Genomic DNA, 20,328 nt, shown 5'->3' on the forward strand with positions numbered 1-20,328 from the left:
AGAAGATTGTTTCTGGTTTCCATTCAAACTAAGGAGGTGAAAATGAACTAATTTATTTCACTGATTGATGCATTCTGATCAGGGATTTGCCCTCAGTCTTGCAAAAGTGTTATCTAACTGGGAGTGTAGACAAATACTGAAAAAATCAGTCTGAGGTTCTTCCAATAGCCTCATGTGAATTTTTCAGCTTAGCTTGCTTTCTGTCTGTTCTGGCTTTGCTAGCATATGTACTGATGGAAACTGGGAAGCAATTAAACCAAAGCCAGGTTTTTGATATATGCTTAACACGAGGCTTAACTTGCACCATATATTGTGCAAATAATATTCTTCATTCTTTCTGTCATGTGCCCTCCTTACCAAATTTTAAAACTGCATTAGCTTCAGAAGTTTTTCTCAGCCAGGCTTTAGTTAAGTATATACTAAATACCTGCTCATCATGTAAATATTGAAAGAGAACATTTGCAATTGTGACTTTTTTTCCCTTCAGACGTGTAGCATATGAAATGAGACTGAAGAGAAACCAGAATATTTGGTGGTGGTGGATTGAGCATGCTATTTCTGCAAAACTCGTACTAAAAATAGTGAAATAAATTCCTGTGTAATGTAATCATAAGAGAGGAAACATACCTGCCATTAAATGCAGGATCTTGGGTGTCTGATGTTCCTTGGTGAGACCTAGATGTAAAAGGATTATTTATAACAGTGGCTAAAATTGAGAAAATATACTAAGCAATTATTTTAATTTTTGACTGAATATTCAATCTCTACAGAATGATTTGATTGGTCAAAGCTTATTTGATTACCTTCATCCTAAAGACATTGCCAAAGTGAAGGAGCAGCTCTCTTCTTCTGACACTGCGCCACGAGAAAGGCTTATAGATGCAAAAAGTAAGTTTTATCACCTTTGAAAAACGGTGCCGTGTAGCCAGATTCACTGCTGCTGAGTATTTGCCTAATGTCACAAGTGTGTGTGTGAGGGGGTGCTGTTTGGATTGAGTGTCATGCCAAGGAAGTTTTAGCTTAAAGACAGGAAGGAAAAAAAAAACCCCGCAACCAAAAAAAGAAAGTATGAACAGATACCTGGATGTGGAAGCCAATAGGTTTAGCATGCGCTGCAGTATAGTTTAATTGGCTTCACCTGTGAGAGATCCTCTCTCTTTTTCCAGGCATCAAAGGTTTCATTTTTCCCATTAAAACATATGAAACGTTTGTTCTAATCTGTCATTCTCACAGTCAGAATACACTCAGTATTATGGTGGTAATCCTTAGCTGTCAGTCAAGGTAGAGGATTCTTTTTATTTATTACTTATTGCCGCTTCTGTCGATGACCTAACCTTTCTTTTATAAGGTTTTTAACCTGGTCCTTGGAATCATTTCCTACTCTGTCTCTTAGCTCTATTCCACTCTGGTATTTTAAAGTAGTTCTGTATCTCTGCTGCTTTTTGAGGTGAGTGGGTGTTTAATTCACTCTCATAACAGGAGTCTGCATTGCTTAAGTAGAAGGTGTTATCTTACAACTGCAGATTTCCAGGTCATTAAGTCTCATGCTTGTCAGGAGCAGAAGTCTCTAGGATCTCATCTCAAAGAAGTCACCAGCTCAACTTCAGAAACTGAAGCTGAGAGAGATCATTCCAGGGCAGTGAGCCTAGAGGCTCCAGCTGGATCAACTGAAGTTTTTCTGGCTCCTGGTTTTGTCTGGTTGTCAAGTGTGTGTATCCAGTGCTAGCTCCTTTTTTTGTATGCCTTTGACAAAGTTAGGGCAAAAATAAATACTATGAATTACAGTCTTCCCATCTGCTATGATAGACTGATTGGTAGGATTTCAAGAACTCATATTCTTAAAGAGTACTAGTATGTATGCATGTATTTATTTTTATGTTGGCATGAGTGACTCAGGCACAGCTTGTACTCTCACCGCTGAACAGCAGTTTAGAGTGCATGTGGTGCAGGAGTCTGACCTCCTTGAGGTGACCTCACTCAATTCTAATTTTAAGGGAGGCACTTACACTAAAACATTGGCATCGTTGTTTTCCTCCTTATGTTAAAAACCTACAGGGCCCTGGGAGTAGTTTTTGTACATGTTTATAGCTGTTTGTTTATACATATCCCCATGAGAAATGGTTCAAGTGGGTAGCAGGCTGTGGAAAAGCTGCAGTGGGACTGAAATCCTCCATCAGGTCTCGGAGCTCTGGCTGCAGGTGTGTGTGCCCCAGTGCTGCATGCCAGGCGTCTTCCTGCAGCGCTCTCTGGACTGCCACCCTGCTGCTGGCTCCCCGAGCTGACCTGTGTGTTGGTGCTGTGGTTTGCTAGGTACTTTCCGCAGAAAAGAATCTAAGAATCTCCCATAAGAATGCGATAAAGGTCAGGACTTGCTGTTAGGGTGTGTTCATGTGCATTTATTTCTGCGAGGCTGGAGAGGCTTCTTACGTAACTGGAGGTCTTGGAGATTTGTAGTCCCTGAGTAGGTCGCTGCTACATTTTCCTTCCTTCTGTCAGAACAATGAAAAAGTCTGATGTCTAGAAACACACCAGTTGAGATGGACCTGGAATGGCCCCGGGCCTCTTGTGCTCTGCATGTGCATACGTGCTCTCTGGGTGGGTGTTGTGATAGCAAAGCTGCCCAGTCTGAAGGGTCAGGGGCCTCCCGAGTGACCGTGTCTGAATTACTGCTCTGGTTATGAGTAAATCATCTGTCTATTTTTAATCAGTTGATTAGCATTCAAAGAAATCACAACATTTATTGCAAAACTTGTGTGGATTTGTACAATCTTTTACTAATCTTTGCTTTTAGAACCCTGTGTTCTCAACTTGCGTCAGTGTTTTCATGTTGGAAAGTGTAATTGGAAATTCTAATGTTGATTTGCTCAGTCGAGTCCTGCACGTACTCACTTACATGAAAATCTCCAAAATAGGACTGCAGCTTCTGAAGAAGCATGTGAAAGGACTTCTGTGCAAGTCCCAGCAAAGTTGAAACATTGTGAGGTTGGGTTGTACGATGTAGGATCTGTGTGGTTAACTCTTTACCTGGCAAAGCAGGCTTCCTCACTTCCTCTGTTTGCTGCAGCTGGACTCCCAGTTAAAACTGATATAACGCCTGGGCCATCACGACTGTGTTCTGGAGCAAGACGGTCCTTCTTTTGTAGGATGAAGTGCAATAGACCGTCCGTGAAAGTAGAAGACAAGGATTTTCCTTCCACCTGTTCAAAGAAGAAAGGTAACAATCACTCATTTTATTACCAAATGTAATAGCTGTCAGGTGCTTTTTTATAAAATTGTTTATTTGCAGTGGTTACGTTTTTTTACATTTATTGAACACTGTCAATGTTTCTTATTAAGATACTGAACTATGTCTAGGTCTGTTCCTTCATACTTCCTCCCCCACTCCCCCCCCACTAGTTTTCACACACTGCTTTAGCATAGAAAGTTAAGTTCTCCTCTCGGCTTTCTTGAAATTTGTGCAGGCAGTTTGTGCTGACAGTTCCTGTGTGGTTATCGCATTTCTTCAGATATTGTTCATATCCCATTCAGTCTTGACCTTCTGGCCAACGTCCCCAGTAAAGGGAAGCCGTTACCATTTTGTTTCTCCACTCCATATTTGACAAGTGATATTTGGATAGATGTCCAATTTAATAAATGAGTTTATTCTGAGTTCATCTGTGTTTTTGTTACAATTTGAGTACTGAAAACACAGCATTTCTGCACCAGAAGTATTTGGTCATAACATCATCAAAGTTTGCAATACTGTTTTTCCTCTGCAGGGTATTATTCTAGACATGTTGGAATATATATTTAGTCCAAATTTGAAAGGTTCTCGTTTGTGTATTTTGGATAATGCATTTGGTATTAGTTGAGCTGGAGAGTGTCAATTGTAGAACAGAAGGCAATTTTAGTGTTTTGTCTCTGGATGTGACAGCTGCCCCAACTCCTTTCTGATGGGTTCAGACACAGCTTCAACCTTGGATTATGCTTTAGTGCTCATCCCTGAGGAAACCAGCTCGTGCAGTTAGGCATAAGCCTTTTAATCTACCTCTCTATGAAAGTCATCTTCCTTGCAGTTTTAAGGTCTGGTCAGTGCTGAGGAATGAGTTCACCTTTTGGGTACTGACTGTATTACTTGTCCTTGTGACTCCTTCCTCCCCATCTCTGTGTACAGCTATCCTCCCCAGAGAGTCTACATTCTGCCAAACAAATTGTTCCTGGGTTTTTTAGGAGCCTCCTGTTAAGTTGAAAAGGGCATTCTATTTATTTATTAATATACTAATTTCTTCAAACAATCCTTTAGATTATTTGCATCCTTTGCTGAAATAATAAAATGTGATGCCATTTCTACTTAAAAGCTTTTCAAAAGTAACCATGGTCTGAACTTTGTGGTGTTTCAGTCCAGACAGTGGTTTTGGAGAGATAAATTGTTGAAATATCTCAGATGAGCTGCACTGATGCAGGAGTGCTGAAAAAATCCCTCGGTGAACAGTATCCCGAAATTCCTGGATAAGAGAGGAGATGCATTATTAGCAGAACTGAGATCAAGTTCTCCAGAGCAATAGCCCTGACCTAACTGCTTTTCTGGTTTTTGTTGTGTTTTTCTTTTTACAGCAGACCGCAAAAGCTTTTGCACTATTCATAGTACAGGATATTTAAAAAGCTGGCCGCCAACAAAAATGGGACTAGATGAAGATAATGAACCAGATAACGAGGGTTGTAATTTAAGCTGTCTTGTTGCAATTGGACGGCTGCATCCGCATGTAGTACCACAGCCAGTCAACGGTGAGATCAGGGTCAAACCTACAGAATATGTTTCTCGACATGCAATAGATGGGAAATTTGTTTTTGTAGATCAGAGGTAAGAATACTTGTAATAACTTCCACAGTAAGTCGCTGCCCAACACTGCTTTACTGACAGCTTCACTAAAAGCAGTGTAAATACTATTGAAAAAAGATATGACTGTTCTTTTCAGCTTTTTACTAAATCCTGTCTGCAAGTTGTTTTGGTTTTTGAGACTGAGCTCAAAGCTTTTACTGTGTATTTATTCAGTATTACTGATTAAAATAAAAACAAACAAACTCAACCTCAAAAAACTCAAAAAATGTGGTTTACTAGATAGAATAATCCAGGGATCACTTCTGCCTATTTAAGTAAACGTATATGTGTAATCCTCAGGATACGCTGTCCTATTTTGAAACTGGATGTTGAAATTATTACCTCTTTGTTGTTTGAAAACTTTTGCAAAGGCTACATAGTTAAATTATTGCACAGTCTGCATGAGGCTTTGACTAGGATATACATTCATTTAACTACACTTGGAGGCATTCCACGGCATTAATACTTCTGCGTGTGATCTTTTGTATTCATAAGAAAGCTTTCCATAAGTTTTACTTCCTGGAAAAGGTTTGAGAACTTGTACCAGTGTGGTATGGTATCTTCTTTCAAACATAAATTCTATTATCTAAAAGCCTAATTGTTTTGAAAAAGAAATTGCATGAATTTTATTAAGTAGCAGAGACACATGACCTGGGCCTTCCTTCAAAGTAATTGCCATTGTCAGGGGGAAACAGGTAGTTGAAGGATGTTAATGGTGGGGTTACGCTGCGTAGGTTGAAGAGGGCTGGTTGGGTTCCCTTCCTTGTCAGGACGGATTGACACTGCCCAGATGAGGCCGTTTCAGGTGCCTCAGGCTCAGTTGCTTACAATGTAGAAAAGCCCAAGCTCTGAACTCAGACAGAACCTGCCTGCTGGAGTTTGTTTCAGGGCTGTGTCTGGTGATTTTTAGTGGCCATGGAGAGGAAAGAGCTGATAGTCTTGAGAAACAGTGCAGTAAGGAGAATCTCTTACTTGAATGTTAACCATCTGGTTGGGGTGGTTGGGTTTGGGGGTTTGCAGGCGTTGGTGGTGCTGTTTGGGGTTCTTTGTTCTTAATTTGACTGAAAGCTTTTTAAAAGATCAGCTCTTCAGCAGCCTTTCTCAGGAAGTGTGCTGTTCTGTCATACCGAAGTATGGCAGTTAATGAACAAGTTTTATTTTTAAAAGATCAGACGTATTCCTCTGGATAATTTGAAAGTATTTCTAAAACAAGAGAACTCGGAAAATGTTGACCTGTTGGATTTATGCACGTATGCTCTTACTTAATTGTTTTCCAGCTGTTGTTTACAGTCCCTGGAATGCATATACTACTTCAAAGGGCTCTTGGAAAGGGAATCTTTTAGAAGAAAGCCCAATCTGTAGGCTTAAACTTGGCATTCTATGATCCATTCTTCCACTCAAGAATATTCAGGCACCTGTAAAAGTTGAAAACTCTGAATTTATTTCTGTGTTGGGATTTTTTTTTTGTTCATACAGACTTGCGCTGTTCCTTTGTCACTCGTCCAAGGGAATCCAGGAAAGAAACACTTCTTAAACTCTCTGTGACTGTGGCTTTGTGTGCTTAGGGATTGCATGGTCCTTGGAGAACTGCTGTAGGTTACCTAACAGTTCGCTGTCAAAATGGCAGGCAACGCTGAACAGCATTTTGAAGAGAACCATCCCATCTCTCCCTACTTGAGTACTTTTAATGAATTTGGATGGTGAATTTGAGAGTAAAATGACGATCATTATATATGCAGATGACATCGTACAGCTTCAGAATTTAAAGCTGCCTTGTTAAGTCTTGAGAAGCAAGCTAAGGAAAAAAAAAAAAGTAAATAAAGGATGAAATTCAAGAAGGACAAGAACAATTTCCTTCCTTGCTTAAGATATTGAATTCACTAAGATTTTTGACATCTGCTGCAGTTTGGCACATCTTTTCCTTTCCAAAAAGCCTGTTTATCTGCCTGTGAAAGTAAATGTAAAAGGCTTGACAAGTTGCTTACTGATGCCCATGTTGGTTCTATGTCAGGTTTCCCACCACTGTGGTGTTGCTGAAAGGCTTGGTTACTGAAGTTCTTGGAAGAATACTGGAATAAGGTTGACTTGGTTCCTTGCTCTTCCTTTTTAAAGACAGATTCTTCACTTTTCCTGCTTTGTGGTTCTCCACAGGCCCTCAGAGATAATTCATCAACACAGACTTGGAGCTGTCAGTGGTTTAAGTGTCCTGGGATGACATTCACCAGACCAAAGCCAGTTTGAAAATTTTTCTCATGAATACTTGTAATGTTTCCTTCTCTGAGGCTGAGGTCTTAGAGCTCCCTGTCAGTGAGGACTTCAGGTGTAAGCTACCTGGTTGGTTTCAGTGTGTCTGGGGAAAACACCAAAATGCCCTGCCTTTAAATAGGATGGGGTTTGTGCTTAGGATGATTTCCCCTGGTGGTGGCTGTGTTCTGTGCACTGTGGTAGCAGTAACTACTGTCCCTCCCCAGATACCCTCAAAAGTTTGTCTTATGCCGTCTTCTGGGGCTGGAGGCAAGTGTACACATCCCTCATGTATGAGGGGATGGCAGTTCTCTTCTGCCCCCCTTTTCCCCACCTCCCCACCCTCCAACTCTGATTTTTCGTGTTGGTATGATGAGTTATCCCAAGGAAGTTGTTAGAGCTTCTAAATCATTAACAACTCAAGAAATAATTCTTGTCGGCTTGTTCTAACTGCAGATCTCCAGGGTGTTCAGCATATTGTCCCTGTCAAGAATGATCCTTCCAGCTTGCATTAGGCTGTTGTGTAGCTCATTGTCACTTACCTGCAGCGTTGCTTTGCCTTTTCCTCTTGAACTTAAGTTTAAAGCTTGGGCTAACAAGCTGATGCACGAGTCTTTCTTTCCTGGTTTCTTGAGATGGCCTCCGTCCTTGCCAACAGCTCCCTGAACACTGCCTGAGAGTCAGATCAAGAATCCACGTCCTTCCCCTGTCACAGATTGCAGGTCCATTTCATTCTAAAGTTGTCTGATGAGGAAGAAAATGAGTTGACTTTGTGGCTGGTTCTGATGAAATGAAAAGTGGGTTTATTCGCCTCACACTCCTGTTAGATTTAAGAGAGACACACAGTAGGTCTCGGTGCTTATTGAGGAAACTTCTATTTGTTAACCTTTCTTTTTAATGGGCGTGGGTGCAGGGGTTGGTGGGCCATCTTTTTGTCCTGCTGTTAAGACTTGTGACTTGAGGAGAGAAAGATGCTCCTGAAACACTGATTATGCTAGGAACTGGCCTCTGTGCAGCAGCACCGTGGGTACTCAAGGGAACGTGGCAGTTCTTCAGACCTTCGGTGTCTGTTCTTCAGTGGCATTTATGCAGAAAGCTTCCTGTTACCTTGTGGCTGCTACAAGGCAACTTTATTCAGGTTTAAATTCTTAAAATTACAATATACCTCCAAAGCTATTTCGAAAGTCTTACATCCTCTCCAGTGCTGATAGGTCGAATATAATACCCCAGGGCTGCTGGTGTTACGTACATTTTTCTAATGACCAGAGAATTAAAGGGAGTATTCTTAATGAGTTTTTTTACCTTCTTAAGCTGAAAATACCTTTCTGCATTACTTGAGCCTTACAACTTCAGCCTGAGTTTTAGAAATCTGTCACTAATACTTCAACTTGAAACGAATTTTTTTCTCTTATTTTTTTCCTCTACCTCCCTTCCCCAAGGGCAACAGCCATTCTGGCATACTTACCCCAGGAACTTCTAGGTACTTCATGTTATGAATATTTTCATCAAGATGATATAGGACATCTTGCAGAATGTCATAGACAAGGTACGGTTACTAATAATTCACTAATCTATTTAAAATACTGGGAGCAATTGTGTAGTAAGAAAACCAAACAAACTTGAAAAGATTTGGTTGTCTCTCTGTTTGCAAATGCCTTGGTCAAGAACATTGTGCTGTGTGTGCCAAACGACATGATTATTTCAGATTTCTGTGGATTTTCAGTACTTGTGGCTCGGGTTGGGGGGGGGTTGACTGCAGAAAGAGAATGTTTCTTCAGGGGTGAAGGGAGGAATTTACGGAGTGTTCCCTGATAAGGGCTTTGTTTATGTAGTCGTGGTGCCTGTTTGACACGAGGTTACTTGTTTTCTGCCCGTCTTCAGTTTTGCAGACAAGAGAAAAAATTACAACTAACTGCTACAAGTTTAAAATAAAAGATGGCTCTTTTATTACATTGCGGAGTCGCTGGTTCAGTTTCATGAACCCTTGGACCAAAGAAGTAGAATACATTGTCTCAACAAATACAGTCGTTTCGTAAGTAATTTTCTCTTAGCAGATGCATGTAAACGCTGATTGCTTTGCCCTGTTTTCAGATGAGATTTGACCTAAATATGTGTAAATCTTCTGTATGACAATAGGTGTCTTTGCCAGATAACACCCAGAACTGGATACCTGGGGAGAGGGGAATTAGTTTAATAATTACAGTCGTTAATATCTGTTTATGAAAGCCTGCAGAAAAATAAATATTTTCTCTCTTTGGGAAAACCTGTGGTGCCAGTCTTTAAGCACTTTGCTTTAGTAGGGACTTCCCTTTTTTTTTTTTTTTTTTTTTTTTTTTTTTTTTTTTTTTTCCCTTGAGTGTTCTGTAGAGGTGCAGAGACATTGCAGCAAAATAACTGCTGTAGAGGAATTCTCTTGTGAGGGAGGCTGTTTAGGTTCTGCATTGCACACTTTGAGTTGGAACACGGTGGTTTATTTCTGTTGTTTATCTAGTCTGGGTGTCAGTCACAGTCCTTCTTTTGCTGAGGTGATGGTGACTCACAAACTGCTTAAACCCTGAAGCATTCCGTTCTGACACGCTGGCAGAGTGTCTGTTTTGCAGGGTTTTCTATCACTGATTCTTCTAATTCTTGAAATCCACAGCACCAACGTACTTGATAGTGGAGATTCAGCCTTTCCACAGCTTGCAGCTTCTCCACACAGTATGGACAGTGTGCTTCAGGCTGGAGAAGGTAACTACTGTACTGTGAGGAGACTGTTGGCAGTTATGTTTTAGCATCTAATCCTGCATGCACAAATTTGCCCCACTTCTGCAGTGAGAATTTTTTAATATCCAAAACCAAAAAAAAAGTCAGTTTTAGGGCAGGAAAGTGCTAATGCAGTTCTTGCCCTGTTGAACTTAAATACCAACTTTGGATATAAGCTGTTCAAGAGAAGTGAATTAGCCAGTCAAAAGAAACAAGTATAAACAGGGTTGGAGGAGTGACACAGAAGGAACGTTTGCCTTCGTGGATGGTGCTGTTTGTACGTCGTCCAAGAGTGACTTCAGGTTCTGTGGTCAGGGCAGATGACTCCGCAGAGGGTGAATGGATCATAAATATAGTTTGGCCGTTTGGCTTATTGCCCATTGTTACCTGGCCTTGATTTGACTTTTTGTAAGACTGTGACGACTGACCTCTGGTAACGATGATGGGCTCTGTATGAGTGCTGCAGATCACGGGACCATCTTTTATAACGGGGGTGTGCAGCAGAGCAGAGCTTGATTGAATCCTGGTGTTACTGGAGCAGGGTGCAAGTGAGGTAGAATAGAAGGATGCAGGGACAGGCCATGGATTAAAGAGGAGGAAAGAAAGATGATGATAATACTGAGATTATTTCCAGAGAGTTGGGGACGGCTGGTTTTAGAGACCCTGTTTACTAGATGCTGCTTTTATCAGCTATGCCATTCCAGGTACAGAGCAGGGATATTGCACGTGTCTGAACCACTCTGTAAGTCGTACACAATACGTTCAGCAGAACAGTGCAAGACTTCAGCAAAGCTGGGCTTTTCAGCTATCTCTGTTGGGAAAAATGAGGTTCAGTAAGTGAAACTACGGAGGAGGAAGAGTGGCAAAGCATGGGATGGCTGGCCGTGGTAGGAAGAGCAGCTTCCACGTAGGCATAAGGGTTGGTAATTTTGAAGGTATAGCAGTGGCAGTAACATGGTGTCTGGGCCATCTGAGAATGGCAAAAAACATAGAACAAACCGTTCTGTAACAAGATAAGCTTATTGTTGCCACAAGACAGCCTTTGAAAAGAAACCAGGTGTTTAATATCCTCATACTGACAGGTCTTGTCTCCAGAAAAGAAAGTTAATTGAGTGTAGTTTAATGTCAGGTAGTTCTGGCTCTGATGAGGATGTGATGACCTGTTAGGTGAATCTTCTCACCTCCTGATGGGCCTGAGCCACAGATACTGTTAAATATGAATTTCTAGTGGCGGCAATTATCCGTTATGGATAAGTAGCATTAAGGGCTTTCTTGCCCTTTCAGTGTGATCTTTTCTTTGCTGTGCCTTGGAGTATATCGGGCTCCTTCCCCACTACCTCACTAGTGTTGTGCAAGTGTCAAATCACATTAAAGTAACAGTGAGCTTCTAACTGGTCAGACCTCACTTTTCCCTCCATTTTTAGATACTTGCAGTTACCCACAGGGGGTTTATGTTCATCATGTAGCTTGGGCTTATCCCATCTTGAATGGAATAGGTGCTGGCACATTCTTCACACAAAGAAAAGAACAGACGTGTTTGGAGATGAGCCTATTCAGGCACAGAATAAAGCAGGTTTAACAACTCCAGAGGAGAGGTACTACCAGCTGCTGGTAGGAGTCAGGTTGTGTTGTGTACCTGCTGGTGCCAAGGGATGGCTGAGACACAGCATAGCTCGGTGTAAGTCAGAGCTCTCCAGCCCTTTGAAGGTCCTCATCAGTTGGTGGAATTGTAAATCAGTACAGTTGAGAAAGTCCTGCAGCTTGCCAAAGCATGCCTATATACAAACGCTTTTTGGAAAAGGTTTGCAAGCTTTTATCTGACCTTAAGGTATTTACTCATTTCAGGTGGCCCAAAAAGGACCCATCCTACTGTGCCTGGAATTCCAGGTGGAACAAGAGCTGGGGCAGGTAAAATAGGGAGGATGATCGCTGAAGAAATCATGGAGATTCACAGGTGAGAGAAAATGGTATGAAGTTAGAGGAAAATCAGTATTGCTCTTTAAGAGGAAATGAAGGAAGTCTTTCTTCAAGCTGAATATGGAATAATACAGTTGTTTTTTAGAAGTAGACAGCTACAGCTACCTATTCACAATACCTGAGGCAGAGTCCATTGTGAAAGAACAAAAAAGTTACAGCCTCCCAGCTTTCTACTGTAGAAGACTAATGGAACTTTTTGTAATGGTGATAATTATCTGTTAACTAGAAACAGTAGTTGAACAGCTAAAGAGAAACAAATTTGTTTTCAGACTATTATTTTTCCAGTGACTTAAGGGTTATAAGTGGCACAACCTCCAGATGCCAAAGCTGTTGACTACATGCCAAAAAAGCAACATTTGTTTACATGTGATCCACTTCACTTGGATGCTTTTAGAGCTGTTAGATACGTAAGATCAGCTTGTGCAGTTCTCCCACAGCATTTTGAGCAAGGACACAATGATTGAACTAGCTCTGCTTTCCCAGGGGCCGTCTGTCTAAAAGTCAAGATGTACATCTCTGGTTTAAACAAGAAGTCTTGTAGCACCCTTCAGGAAGGGGCTGTGGTAATATGTAGCTGCTGCTCAGAACAGCCATCCCGTCTCTCCCCTGTGTGAGCAGCTACTTTCAGCGAGTATCACTTCACTTCTGCTGGCTAACAGTCACTGTTCTTCATCAGTTTCCTCTTAGGAATTATTCCCTTTCCCATAGAAGTGGTCTTAGCCAGCAGAAGTTTAGTGGCAGTCATTTAACAATACTGAGCTGCAATTCAGGAAAGTGTTCAGTCTGTTTCTGTTTTGTTTTCTGCTGCAGGCCAGAGACTGCTTACAGCAAGGGAATGGCAGACCTACCAACTAAGGCTTCTTTCCCGTCTATAGGAATAGGAACAAAGAGAGAAAATAAAAAAGCATCACAGCAAGGCTGAACCAATGCTTTGAAACTTGACCGTCCCTTTTAGTAGCTGTAAAACACTTAATTAGGCTCAGTGGGGGTAGTAGTACAGCTTACCTCCCCGTGTTTTCATTCCATTTCAAGACCCTGGGTTAGTTCCAGTCCTTTTTCAGCAGCTGTTACTATTTTCCAAAGCTGCCTTCTGTTCAGCTTTCCCAGGGGAACTCTGCCAAGGATAAGATTCCCATTTCCATTGCTCTTCTCTATCTACCCCTCCTCCCTTTAGTCTAGAGATTTGTTGGTTCTAGGGTTAATACATTATTCATTAATAATGATATTTGATCAAGCTATGGAAAATTACAGTGAAAAATGCTGCTTCAGACAGTTTAAAAAAAGTATTAACTATATCAAATGTCCAGCGTACTGCTGTAGCAGTGGCTCTCTTAAGGAGTCTAGGTTACTGTGGCTGAGGTAGTTCCAATTCTTAGCTGGTCTAAATTGAAGTAAAATACAAAAAAAATGAGGTTTTCCTCAGTACCCAGGAGCTTTTCCTTCTGGCTGTCTCTGAAGGCTGTACAGCAACAAATAAAAGGGAGGAGGTAAAGCTTGCAGGTGGAGCTAGCTGGACAATTTACACACAACTGTTTATCCAGCTGCAAATAAAAACGGTGCTCCTGCTGATTTGAGTAACACTGAGAAAGTGAGGAAATGACAAAAACTATGTTCATGCTTATAACACCTGATGTCACCTGGGGCTAAAGTCAGCAGTTGAAACTCCAAGTATCTGGCACCTGAATGCTAAAGTTGCTGGTAGATGAATTTCCTATTTTACCCATATTTTAGGATAAGAGGATCATCACCTTCTAGCTGTGGTTCAAGTCCACTGAACATTACCAGCACACCGCCACCAGACACATCCTCCCCAGGAGGCAAGAAGGTAAGAACAAGCTTTACAAACAGTCTTGTAGCAGCAGTGGCAAGCAACATGAGATCACGCTTATAAAATTACCCATGATAGGAACTCCTCCTGGCTGCTTGGCTAAAAGTCTGACAGCAAGTCAAAGTATTCTGGTGGCTGAAACGCTTTTATAGTAGTCTCTAAAGGGCAGAGACCGGTACCCCTTATAAAAAAAAAGGAAAAAAAGTGAAAATCTGAAGAGGCAGGTGGATTTCAAAAGCTACCAGTGTCTAACAGCTGGAAGAAACAGCTCTCCTCCTATCCAGAAACTCTTTACTACCACATACTGGTGAACACTGGAAGTGCTGTTGCCTGAGGGACTGTGCTTGAATGAATTGCCACAGTTCTGCTGTAGCACAAAATGACAATTAGATGCTCTACTGTACCCTGACAGTTTATTTTTAAATCAGTAGCATGTACCATGTCCTGTTCTAAGATCGCTTGAGTAGCACTCACCTACCGTTGCCAGCACTGAACCACCTGAACACTCGTACTGGCTGCATTTAAGTCACTAGTGAATGGCTGCTCATGGTAGTTACATTCAAGGCAAGAGCAGCACTTACCCAAATCCTTACTCTGTGTATTCAAACACTGCCTCAGACTTACTTTTTTCCCTCAGAAATGATGATGACTATATGTAAGAATTGCTCATACTGGAGCACAGAGCTGACAGTCTATTCCTAGCTGTCTTTGTTCTTGAAATAAAACTTGGAAGTTGGAACAAAGTGAGTTACAACTCTAGGAATAGTTATTCTTTCTCCTTCTGCCCTACGGTAATTCAACACCTACATATAGTAGGGGCTACTGTAATGGAATAAAGGAAGATACACACAGAGTGGGCTGTCACCCTCTCAGTATTTCTCCTGAGTTAGAAGACTACATTTGCTAGAAACAAGTTCCAGCTGCTGCTGCCCTCAGAAGGGGGCTCACAAGTACTTACCTTCCAGTGTACACACAGCTGAGCAGGTCAAAACTCTGGTTCAAGTTGTTCAGCTATTCTCTTGCTACTTAAGACTCCCCAAGAAGGTTCCTCTGTTTGTGGTGTGCACAGTGCTGCTCGTACTGAAACAGGGTTAGGTGTATGCTGCGGGAGCAATGCTGACCTCAGGGAGTCTGTCTCTGCCTGGGAGGTTTATACTCTGAAAATTAAGGTTCATAGTGGACAGTACTTTAGATCTACTGCATTTGTCAGTTCAAAAGCATTCTGTAGTTAGCTGTAATTACTATCACTGGCAGCTGGAATACTTATAAAATAACCCACAGAAATCCTCTGAGGACTTTTTCTAGTACCTTTCTGGAAGTTTCTTTCAGAAGTTTAGCATGTAGTACTGATCTCTGCCTTCCTGATGGTGATACACTGTCCACCTGACAGCTGCTTGATGGGCATAATACAGAGGGAGTAGCTCCTAATTTACAACTAGTGTGATTAGCTAGCCTGTGTGGGTGTGGTGGTTTTTTCCCAGAAGCCCATCTTCCCTATTTTAAAAGTCCCACCATAGGACTGTTTAAGACTTAATGCAATATGCTGATTTATGGCTTCTGCTCTTTCTTTCAAGGTCCTGAATGGTGGCACTCCAGACATTTCTTCAGCTGGGTTACTGTCTGGGCAAATCCAAGACAACTCTGGTTACCCCTATTCTGACAACTCCTCTATTCTTGGTAAGTGAAGTCACACGCTAACATGCTTCAATAAACACGTACAGACAACTGTAACAAGATGGTTGGTTTTTAGCTGTAACTTGCTTTCACCACCTGCAGGCCCTAGCTGAGGCACAAAGCCCATAACCTACCACCCTGTTTGCCTAGAGAGTACCCTGGCAGTCTGTTCTGCTATCTTGCTTTATATTGTCATTTTTTTTTGGATGATATCTGGAAGCTTTGCTTCTCTTGCTGAATCAGTGTGAATTAGCTGAACTCCTCACCTGCCTTTTGTGAATGCTTTTAAACTGAAGACAAGATGTTGATCTAGACTTATTTTTGTGAAGTATGGCATGCAAGATCACCCTTATTAGGCATACTGGTCATTTCTGAGTGACCTAACCTTTGCCCTCTGACACCCAGTATTGGTGGTATCCCTGAACCCAGCAACCTGGCTATCAGAGTAATACTCCTAAAGTAGTTCAGCAAACAAACAAAATAAACCTGAACTTCTACCTTCCTGCGTGTATGCTTACAGGGGAGAACTCTCATATAGGCATTGACATGATTGACAACGACCAAGGATCCAGCAGCCCTAGCAACGACGAAGCAGCAATGGCAGTGATAATGAGCCTTCTTGAAGCAGATGCAGGTCTTGGTGGCCCTGTAGACTTCAGTGATTTGCCATGGCCCTTGTAAATGATGCACCTGGCTTCAACATCCAAATATCAAAGTGCATTTACTGGTGGAGTTCTACAGTCTGTGAAACTTGTTGGACTGAGCAGCTTTTATGTACAAATTTCATAGAAGCTGTATCAGAATGCAACTCATCCTACCATGTGTAACTTCAGACAAAGTGGAATAACCTGCTACAGTGTTCTGTGTTGATTTGGTTAGCTGTGTATAGCTTGCAATACTTGTATATTTTGGATTCTGTTGTTTGAAATTTTTTTTAAATCACTGTGCAACTCACTGGCATCAGTGGTAGCTTTTATATGCAAATGACCATTTCAGATGTATGGTGTGTTTTTACACTGCAAAACAGTCCCCATGTGGATATTTCTTATACTAATTGTACCATAAAGCTGTTTATTCTTTCTTGTAAGAATCCTTTACTATAAATATTGTTAAAGTGTAATGTATTAGACAGTTAAATATTTTTAAAATAAATGTTTCCCTTGTTCTAAGATGGAGCATTTACTTTGATAAATAAATTTGATAAAACCCTGCTGAAGGTGCATGCTAGAAGCAGTTGGTATTTATCATTTCTTTAGCCTTGGGGGGAGAAGGAAGGAAAAACAATGCCTTAAAGACAAGATTTTGTCACTACTTTAAATTTCTAGAGAAGCTATTACTTACTCCCAGATTCAGGTTTATACTAAGGAAAACACAACAAATAGTCTCTGACATTACCAGATTTCTTTAGGAAACATTAAGTGAAAAACAAGTATTAACCATCCTTCCCTGAGAAGGAAAAGCAACTACTTTCAAGATTCATCTGTATACTTAATCTCATTCACAGATAATTCAAACCCATTAAAATAATGGAAACTTTATTTGCATGAAAAACTTGTTTACAATCATTAATAAATGAAGAATGAACCATTTGCATTTTCCTATTTCATGACACTTATGAAAAAATGTATTAAATAAATATTTGTGAACAGATTAAGGTAAGGCAGAATTTAAGATAAAGCCCCTCTCCCTTGTTCACAATCTTGAACATGGCTCACGCTGCAAACAAGTGAAAAAATTCACTAAAGAACTTTAACAAGATGTTACATGGGTAATTGAATCATGTCCTCAATCCAAAAACCCAAGAGTAAGTAGTTTTGTGCTCAACCATAAACAATAACTTTAAAAGGGTCAATCTATAAATAGTTTTACTCTGCACAGTTAATACTTTTGATAGAAGCACTTTGTTAGTATTGTGCAACACATTTATAAAAAATGGCTTCAAATTCCATTTATCAACCATGTAAAGTGCTACTATCAATCCCAATTCTGCATTCTAACCCTGTGTAACAATACTGATGTACACCTGCCACCAGCATCCACCATTGGTTTTGATGGGCTTAAGAGTGAGGACAGTCCAGCATACAAATCACCAATGTCACAAACCTACCGGTAAACACATACATGTATGTAACTGTAACCCCGGGGTGGTTGATCTGTACTCTTCCAAAAACAATCAGGTACTCCCTTTGGTCTTCCAAAGGTCCGTACTGCAATATCCTAAACACTGTTACACAATGGAAAACACTGGAATTGCAGTGCAGTATGAGCTGAGTACAGAGTCACTTTAAAGTAGCATGCTTTTGTTTTAGTAAGAGTCTAGATCAGAGCGGTGGGTTCTGTCCCTCAGTCTCCAGCTCACTGTTAGTAGGTGGAGGGTGAATAGGCAGAATATCCAGCTCATCTACTTGGGGGGTAGGATGCATTACCACAAGCTGGTCCTGGGGTATGTCTGCTGCTGCTGCTGCTAAATTGGTAATAGATTTGCTTTTCACACACTGAAAGTCGACATGCCGACTCTTCCCTTCCTCCTTCTCCCATGACATCCGGATAAACGGCCGTTGGACGTAGTTGTAAATCACCTCTGGCCTTCCACCCGGCCGCTTTTTCACCTTCTCTTTGTATGTAGGGTAACCTAAGAAACAGAGCACAGCAGAAGTTAACGTTTCCCGTACTGTTTAGTTGAGGGTTTTCTTTTACAAAAAGGCAGCATGTGGCAGCGCAGCGAAGAGCAGCAGTTGTCACCATCAACATCCTGAAGGGAAACAGATGCCATCGTGGTGTTCTTTGCCATCTCTGTGCACAGAGAACGCAGTCAGCAGTTCAACTGCCAACCCAATTGTAAGGAAAGAGGCTACAGCGCTGTCAATAACGAGTATAGTGCCACCAGGTAACTCTTCCGAACTTCACAGGCAAAGCTAGTGGCTCCTTTCTCGGGCCAAAAGCAGCCGGCTGTTCCTGAAGCGCTCTGGCAGGACAGGAGAGCTCGGCAGCAGAGCACAGGGTCGCTCTGACCTGTGTTTAAGCTCCCAAGCTCCCAGCTCCCCCTAATTGATGAGGATAAATCCTTTTAGACCAATTATCAGTTCTGGTTCTGCTGTGTACAGGTCACCTCTCCCCCCTGCCTAAGCAGAAATTTTCATTACTAGAAAGTTACATGTTATTACAGGGCACTAGCACTGAAGTTTAGTCAAACAGCTGTTCTTTGTCTAAAACAAGAAATGCCAGCAGAAATAATCTGGTATTAGCCAGCACTACACACAAAACCAGTTCTGGTTCAGCTGAATGCCAGTCTGAAGGCTCACACCTCGCTCAGCTGAATTTATTCACTGATTTTAGAGATCACAAGCAGTTAGAAGCAGTTTCTTTTGGCTGGCAAATTACAAGCCTAACCATGATAAGTTGGTGAGTGAATGACAAATCCTGCAAAGTATAAAGGGTGGACTTTTGAATATTTGGGTCAACAATCAGAAGGAAAATGAAATGCAAAGAAGCCCACTTGTTACATTTACACTAAAAATCAAAGACTACTTAATGTAGTTGTCTCCTGCAAAGCCAGAGCTGAGATTTTACAGATCCGCCTCCTAATTTATAAAATGTTTAGTTCAGATTTCTTTGCACTTCAATGATCCTTTTGATAGTTTTGTAGTTCCTGAAAGAAGATACATGCCTGCCACTTCACACAGCATTTTTCATTTCAAGCCCTGAAAATGACACCAGACCAAGAACAGAATACACAAAAAGCTGTAGAAAAGCATCATTACTTCAAATAGAGAACATTTTATGTAAAAAGTAAAGGGCAAATGGCATGAGATGCGGTCGTAGGTCAAAGCCACCTAAGTTACTCTGCAAACAGCCTAGGTCCTAGATACATCTTGTAGACCAGTCCTGAGCCTATAATGGGGTTTTCTACCTGCACCAGTTGTTTACTGGGTACCACTCCCCCTCTGGCCATTGTACGAAAGACAATGCCAACCCCCACTTTTTCAACTGCAGAGACAATCATAAAGCAGGGTTTTTTTCCCCAAAAAGTCAGTGTGCAAGCAATGCTTCTCTTACCTTCAATGCCCAGCCGGATCTTCTTGAGCCCCCTTTCCTTCAGAACGGATTTGGCCACATCTCGATTTTCAATGTATTTGAAGAATCTATACAACTTTGTGCTGTAAATAACTAAAAATAGATTTTAATGAGGAAACACTGTATTCAAAGATTAAGCTTCTAGTCTTAACACACCAAGATTTATCTTTTTCACTGTTTTACTTTACTTTCGTATATCTATTTCAGAACATGATGAAAGACTCAAGAACTCACGATAAAAATGGCTAAAGGCATTGTGAAATGGGTTGGTTGTACTCATCTGTTTCCCTATCAATTTAGCCTGTTTTACACACTTAGGGTTTGGGGTTTTTTTTGGTTTTTTTTTTTTTTGTAGATTTAGGAATGCAATAGGACAATTCACAGAGCAAACCACGTTATATACTCCCAATGCCACCTCCACAAAAAAACCCAATTAAATTTAAAAAAAAAACCAAAACTGAAATACCTTGAAGAGACTTATAAGATTTTATACTACTGGAGTACAAAGTATCTCAAGCTCCTACATGCCCCCACAAACCCCTGGATTTCTAGTTTTCACACTGAGGGAAATGTTTTCAGCTACAAGGACAGCACTGATGCTGTCCTTGCAGAGGGCACTCTGCTCACCAAACCGTTACACTTCCAAAGTACTAACAGACACTCCCCTACACTCCACCTCACCCCCCAAAAAACCCAAACCCTCTAGTTGTTCTCCCACAGTAAACATGGCTCCTTACCTATTTTTCCTCATCAAGCTCTTTCTGAAGAAGCCTTTCCTTCTGCCTCACTGACTGACAATACCTTACTACAAAAAATTGCTTCTTTTTAAGTTAGATTTGAACATAACATGCAACAGTATTCTGCTTCACAGAAGCATATAAGCAGAACTACCAAAGCTAAGGGCTTTTTTGGTGAGGCATTAGGGATG

General features: G+C 41.2%; 2 protein-coding genes and 1 long non-coding RNA gene across 10 annotated transcripts in view; 2 read left to right on the top strand and 1 right to left on the bottom strand.

Annotated features, from left to right (window-relative positions):
- The window catches only part of ARNTL (aryl hydrocarbon receptor nuclear translocator like), a 28,585-nt gene extending 12,029 nt beyond the window's left edge, over positions 1-16,556 (top strand). For 2 of the 4 annotated variants that reach the window (XM_026850858.1, XM_026850860.1), the window contains 10 exons: positions 771-888; positions 3,065-3,214; positions 4,597-4,840; positions 8,542-8,648; positions 8,984-9,134; positions 9,744-9,832; positions 11,693-11,801; positions 13,556-13,649; positions 15,227-15,329; positions 15,847-16,556. In XM_026850858.1, the coding sequence (XP_026706659.1) occupies positions 771-888; positions 3,065-3,214; positions 4,597-4,840; positions 8,542-8,648; positions 8,984-9,134; positions 9,744-9,832; positions 11,693-11,801; positions 13,556-13,649; positions 15,227-15,329; positions 15,847-16,007 (1,326 nt within the window). In that variant the 3' untranslated portion in view covers positions 16,008-16,556. Of the gene's footprint in view, positions 1-770; positions 889-3,064; positions 3,215-4,593; positions 4,841-8,541; positions 8,649-8,983; positions 9,135-9,743; positions 9,833-11,692; positions 11,802-13,555; positions 13,650-15,226; positions 15,330-15,846 lie in introns of all 4 variants that reach the window. The other 2 variants (XM_026850859.1, XM_026850857.1) reach the window with 1 other exon arrangement.
- LOC113481332 overlaps positions 1-20,328 on the top strand; it is a 658,441-nt gene that overhangs the window by 595,384 nt on the left and 42,729 nt on the right. The window lies entirely within an intron of this gene.
- BTBD10 (BTB domain containing 10) overlaps positions 16,845-20,328 on the bottom strand; it is a 28,407-nt gene continuing 24,923 nt past the window's right edge. For all 5 annotated transcript variants that reach the window (XM_026850863.1, XM_026850865.1, XM_026850862.1 and 2 more), the window contains 2 exons: positions 19,383-19,493; positions 16,845-17,958 (listed from right to left, as the gene is read on the bottom strand). In XM_026850863.1, the coding sequence (XP_026706664.1) occupies positions 17,648-17,958; positions 19,383-19,493 (422 nt within the window). In that variant the 3' untranslated portion in view covers positions 16,845-17,647. The remainder of the gene's footprint in view (positions 17,959-19,382; positions 19,494-20,328) is intronic.

The sequence above is a fragment of the Athene cunicularia genome (genome assembly GCF_003259725.1).
Source record: "Athene cunicularia isolate RWA chromosome 5 unlocalized genomic scaffold, athCun1 chr5_part3, whole genome shotgun sequence".
NCBI lineage: Eukaryota > Metazoa > Chordata > Aves > Strigiformes > Strigidae > Athene > Athene cunicularia.